This window comes from Lipotes vexillifer, unplaced genomic scaffold, assembly GCF_000442215.2.
Source record: "Lipotes vexillifer unplaced genomic scaffold, Lipotes_vexillifer_v1.1 scaffold392, whole genome shotgun sequence".
NCBI lineage: Eukaryota > Metazoa > Chordata > Mammalia > Artiodactyla > Lipotidae > Lipotes > Lipotes vexillifer.
The window spans coordinates 314,476-320,149 of record NW_006776123.1 but is presented as its reverse complement, the minus strand read 5'-3'; the positions used below and the strand labels follow the sequence as shown (position 1 = coordinate 320,149).

General features: G+C 43.5%; 1 protein-coding gene across 3 annotated transcripts in view; it reads right to left on the bottom strand.

Moving 5' to 3' along the window:
- Positions 1 to 219: 219 nt before the first annotated feature.
- The window catches only part of FSHR (follicle stimulating hormone receptor), a 178,790-nt gene continuing 173,335 nt past the window's right edge, over positions 220 to 5,674 (bottom strand). Inside the window, exons 10-11 of one of the 3 annotated variants that reach the window (XM_007450286.1) lie at positions 3,547 to 4,616; positions 220 to 630 (exon numbers count right to left, since the gene is read on the bottom strand). In XM_007450286.1, coding sequence (XP_007450348.1) covers positions 506 to 630; positions 3,547 to 4,616 — 1,195 coding nt within the window. In that variant the 3' untranslated portion in view covers positions 220 to 505. Of the gene's footprint in view, positions 631 to 3,163; positions 4,617 to 5,674 lie in introns of those variants that run through there. The other 2 variants (XM_007450285.1, XM_007450287.1) reach the window with 2 other exon arrangements.

Below are 5,674 nucleotides of genomic sequence, written 5' to 3'. Positions count from 1 at the left end.
TTTTTTTTTCTTTTTCTGTTCCTTTCCTTCCCCTTTCCCCCTTCCCCATCCCCCTTTCTCCATTTTCCCTTCCCTCTTTCCCCTTTCTCCCTTCCTTTTTCTTTTCTTTTCCTGGGTCACCACTTACACTGAAGCATCACTCTGGGAGGTGCAGACTAGAGGTGTTACCTGTATAGTTACTGTTTAGGGGCAAGAGTAACTGGACTCCAGTTGTTTTTCATTCAAATACAGGGAACAGAGAAAGTGTTTTTCCCTTAGGACTTGTCTGAAGGGTTTAGAAACACTGAATTTAGCTACCTATAAATATATTTGCTTACTTGAGAAAAGTCTTCTCTCTTACCAGGAAATGTAGTGACAGAGTAATGCAACAAAAGTCTTCTGAGCTTCTCTTGGTGTAAGTTTATCTTTGAACATATTCTTGACTCTCAGAACCACTGTCTGTTAAACCACTGGGTCGTCAAATGGCTACGCTGTGAAATAATTAACACTGTATCCTGTTTTTCATTTAACTGCTACTTGCTTTTGAGTCCAAATTCAGAAATACATTCCCTCTGGCCACAAACAAGGAAGAAAAATGATTGCAGATGGAGTTGGGAGAGCCCAACAGTGCGGCAGTGTGGCATGGGGGACCTGGGGAGGAAAACGCTAAATGAAAATGCTTCATTTTCACATAGCTCTAGACCTGTGCTCTCCAATAGAAATATAACGTGAGCCAGAAACATGATCCACTTAGGTAATTTTCTTTAATTAATTAATTAATTTATTTTTATTGGAGTATAATTGCTTTACAATGGTGTGTTAGTTTCTGCTTTATAACAAAGTGAGTCAGCTATACATATATATACATCCCCATATCTCCTCTCTCTTGCGTCTCCCTTCCACCCTCCCTATCCCACCCCTCTAGGTGGTTACAAAGCACCAAGCTGATCTCCCTGTGCTATGCGGCTGCTTCCCACTAGCTATCTGTTTTACATTTGGTAGTATATATAAGTCCATGCCACTCTCTCACTTCATCCCAGTGTACCTTTCCCCATCCCCGTGTCCTCAAGTCCACGCTCTAGGTCTGCGTCTTTTTTATTCCTATCCTGCCGGTAGGTTCTTCATAACCTTTTTTTTTTTTTTTTTTTTTTTTTTAGATTCCATATATATGTGTTAGCATATGGTATTTGTTTTTTTCTTTCTGGCTTACTTCACTCTGTATGACAGACTCTAGGTCCATCCACCTCACTACAAATAACTCAATTTCATTTCTTTTTATGGCTGAGTAATATTCCATTGTATATATGTGCCACATCTTCTTTATCCATTCAGTATGGAGGTTCCTTAAAAAACTGAAAATAGAACTACCATATGACCCAGCAATCCCACTACTGGCACTTAGGTAATTTTAAATATTCTAGTAGCCTCATTAAAGGATATTAAAAAAATAGATGAAATTAATTTTTAAATATATTTGTCTCAGTATGTCCAAAATAATATTGTTCCAAGATGTAATCAATATCAAAATTTTTGAGATACTGTAATTCTTTTTTCTTTGCACTAAGTATTTGAAATCCAGTGTGTCTTTTACTTATAGCATGTCTCATTTCAGGCTTGCTAGATTTCAAGTGCTCAATAGCCACATGTGGCTAATGGCTACGGTACTGACCAGCTCAGCACTGTACTCTTTTTACGATACTTACTCCATTTTCACTAATGCTCATAATAGATCAAGATGGTGCCAGGTCACATCAGCAGAGGTGATTGCTTTGTCTTCAGCCCTCTAAGGACTCCCCTGTTAATGCATTTGGGACCGACTTTTGAAATGGGCCAAGAGAAGGAAGGATTGGCTTTGACATGGAAAGAGGATACTCTCCGAGGAGACTCGGAGCTTTGTGGGCTGATCATGGCACAGTGCTTGATGGGGATTTGTGCTTGGTATCTATAATCCAGATTATCCAGATGGAGTCAAAGGTGAAAATAGTTAGGGGAAGTGTAGTTATTTATCAGGAGTAATATGATGTGATGGAATGAGTTCTAGATCATGGTCGGGAGAACTAGGCACTAGTCCAGGCATTGATCTGGGAGGAGAGAAGTAAATTGACATTCAACAAGCCTATTACAGCATCAGGCACTTTACACCCATTTTCTTTTCCAATTCTTATAGTAAGCCCAATAGTTAGATATTATAATCAACTCCCATTTACAGAGGAAGACACTGAGCCTAGGGAGTAGGAGTCCTGGCTTATCATGGAGTAAGAATAAAATCTCAGCTCCGATTCCAAAGCTGCTATGTTTTTAACATTATAATCCATATGCACGCCATATAGGTTGTATCTTCTATCAGGGTTTGAAGAGGCAAAAGCAGTCATGCATGCATGTGGGTATATATGGGGTAAATATTTGTTACAGGGAATTGGCTTACGTGATTGTGGGGATTGGTTAAGTGGTCTCTGTAAGGATGTTGTCTCTACATCTGATGCTAGAGCTTGAAGTCCATAGGGCAGGCAGTCATAAAGGGAAGATCACGAGCATGCTTGAAGCCAAGCCACAGGCACGAGACGGAACCCCACAAGGTCAAACTGAGCTCCATTTCTGTTATTGTGGCTTCTGACCTTGGTGATAAAAGTGTTCTGCAGAAGTTGGGGTTCTTCATCATGGAGCTAAACACATATACTTGGCTTAGGAGGCAGAGATCGTGAGGAAGATTTCAGGGGATAGTGGAGCCATTGCAGGCCCAGCTGTTGCATCACAGCAGTGAGCTGAACCAGCAGGTGAGCAGCAAAGCGTGAGTGAGGAAATGGCTGCAGCTTCCCTTCCACCCTCCTATTTTCCTGAGAATCATCCCTGTGGCCCACATGGGAAGCATATGGGAAGAAAGGGAATTCTGGCAAGTGTAGTTCAGCCTACTCAAGTTGACACATCACAAAGCCATCACACTGGTGCTCAATAGACATTCGTTGAGTGAATGAATGAATGAATATTGTGCTGCCTCTCGGAAGTTCCCTGGGAGTCAGAACACTTAATTTTGGCTCTGCCTCTTGTAAGCCAAGCAATTTTGAACAAGTCACTTAACCCTTCGAGTCTTGTTTTTCTCATCTATAAAACTCCAAGAATAATTCCTGTTCTGCCTGTTTAATAGGACTTTTATAGGGATCGGCAGAGATGACCTGAACCAAAGCACTTTTACATTATTTTAATTATTAGTGTTGTTATTAATACTTCAGCTTCCTAGTGAATCACATAGAGTTAATAGTTTCTGACTAATTTGCCTTATGGATGTACCAGGAAGATTAAATTAGATGAAGTGCCTAGAAGTGCTCTGTCAGCTGTGCCATGGCCTGTTCTTCAAAGGCAAGACTTAATTGTCATTCAACACTCAGAAACGTTTGCACAGTGTGTTTTAGTTCTGGGCTAAATGGCTTAGGGGGATAAGTGTGTAATTGGAACCATTGGTAACCCTGGGAACTGGAGGGCAGTGGCCATTCCTTGGATGAAAGTTGTGGGCAGTGGATGAGGTTTCTGTCCTATAGGTCTGGGCTTGCATTTCATAGCAGCCAAACTTGCTCAGCAGAATGAAGAAATCCCTGCGGAAGTTCTTGGTGAAGATAGCGTACAGGAAGGGGTTGGCACAGGAGTTGATGGGGTAGAACAGGACCAGGAGGATCTTTGACTTGGACACAGTGATGAGGGGCACCTTGAGGGAGGCAGAGATGGCAAAGAAGGAGATGGGCGCCATGCAGAGGAAGTCAGTGAAGATGAGCATGGCCATGCGCTTGGCAATCTTGGTGTCACTAGAGGAGGATGTGACGTTGGGGTTTCTCACTGTGAGGTAGATGTGAGTGTAGCAGCCACAGATGACCACAAAGGCCAGGACGTTGAGCACAAGGAGGGACATAACATACAGTTGTGACAAGGGGCTGTCGATATCCATAGGCAGGCAGATGCTCACCTTCATGTAGCTGCTGATGCCAAAGATGGGAAAGAGGGCGACTGCACAAGCAAAGATCCAGCCCACCAGCATGGCGCTGGTAGCATGGCGGAGCTGTACTTTGCGTTCTAGCTGCATGGCATGGGTGATGGTGTGCCATCTTTCCAGCGTGATGGCTGTCAGAGTGTAGACTGAGAGCTCACTGGCAAAGACGGTGAAGAAGCCGGCAGCGTTACAGCCTGCTCCAGTTTGCCAGTCAATGGCGTAGTTGTGGTACTGGCTTTTGGTGTGGATATCAACTGATGCTATAAGCAGCAGGTAGATTCCAATGCAGAGGTCGGCAAAGGCCAAATTGCACATAAGGAACCGGGGGACTGTGAGTTTGTATTGGCTGGTGATCAGTATCAAGAGCACTAAGATGTTCCCAGTGATGGCCAGGATGCTAATGAACCATATCAGGACCCTGAGAATATCATACCCCATGATATCTTCACATGGATTGAATGCATCTGGCTCGGGGGAGCAAGTGACGTCAACCACTTCATCGCATAAGTCATAGTCAGATTCACTGTACATCACGTCAAATCCTTTGGCGTAGCTGGACTCATCGTCTTCTGCCGAAGAGACCCTCTGACCCCTAGCCTGAGTCATATCATCGACTTCTTGCCTTAAGATAGATTTGTTGCAAATTGGATGAAGGTCAGAGCTAGAAAAATACAAAAAGGAATAGAATCAATATGTTGGATCCAGATTGGCAAATATATCACTGTCTTTACATGGGGTAGAGAGTGGGGTTTCTTCCTGAGAGTTTTTTTTTTTTTTTCTTCTAACAGTTTGTCTGCCCTTGAGGCTAAACTCAAGGGTTAATGCTGCTTACTCTTAATGAACAGAACAACTCGTGCATATATTCCTAGAGTTGAATGGCCCACTGGGGAAACCATCTGGCCACAAGCTGAATGTGGGGAGGAAGGCGCCTGGGACTAGCTAAGCTTTGCTGTTAAGTGCAAATAATTTACAGACCTGATATCAACTCTACCCTCACCCTTCCCCATCTCCATTCAGCTCTCTCTTCATATGCCTGAGTAGGGTATACCCCCTTTCCTCTACTCCAAACTCCAGTCCTGGAAGATCTGGACTGTTCTCTGACTCAAATAAGAGTTTATTTTATCTACATAAATTAGAAGATCAGAGTCTGTAGTTGGTTCCCAGCCAGCCCTGTCCCTGGCTCTTTGGTACTCAGGCTACCAGCAGGTCTGCTAATTTGCCTGAACTGTTAGTGAGGGGCCTATTCTTTATTATTTCACTCCCCAGGGGCCACAACAAGCCTCAGGCATGTATTTGTCTGCAAGGTAATCCTGGCTCTCTCACATTAAGTAGCTCTGCTAGTGAGTGCCCAAAAGGGCAAATGCAGGTGCAAGGGGGCCTAATTTATTCCAAGATTGTAACTCATTCCGAGGAGCTGGCTCTTCTCGGGCTCACATTTCTGCCTTAGCTTTCCCTTTAAACCCCAACGTACAAGAGGCCTCATCAGCAGAACAGAGGCACTTCCAGAAGCGATTTGAACGAAAGCCAGATGATAAATATTCCGTCCAGACAAGTGGATAGTGCATGTAGAGCCAGAGAGTAATAGTTCTGTTTTGAAGCAAAAGCTTAAGGGATGTTTCACATTGGGTCTTCTTTTGGATGGAAATGTGTGTACACACACACACACACACACACACACACACACACACACACACACACACACACACACACACACACACA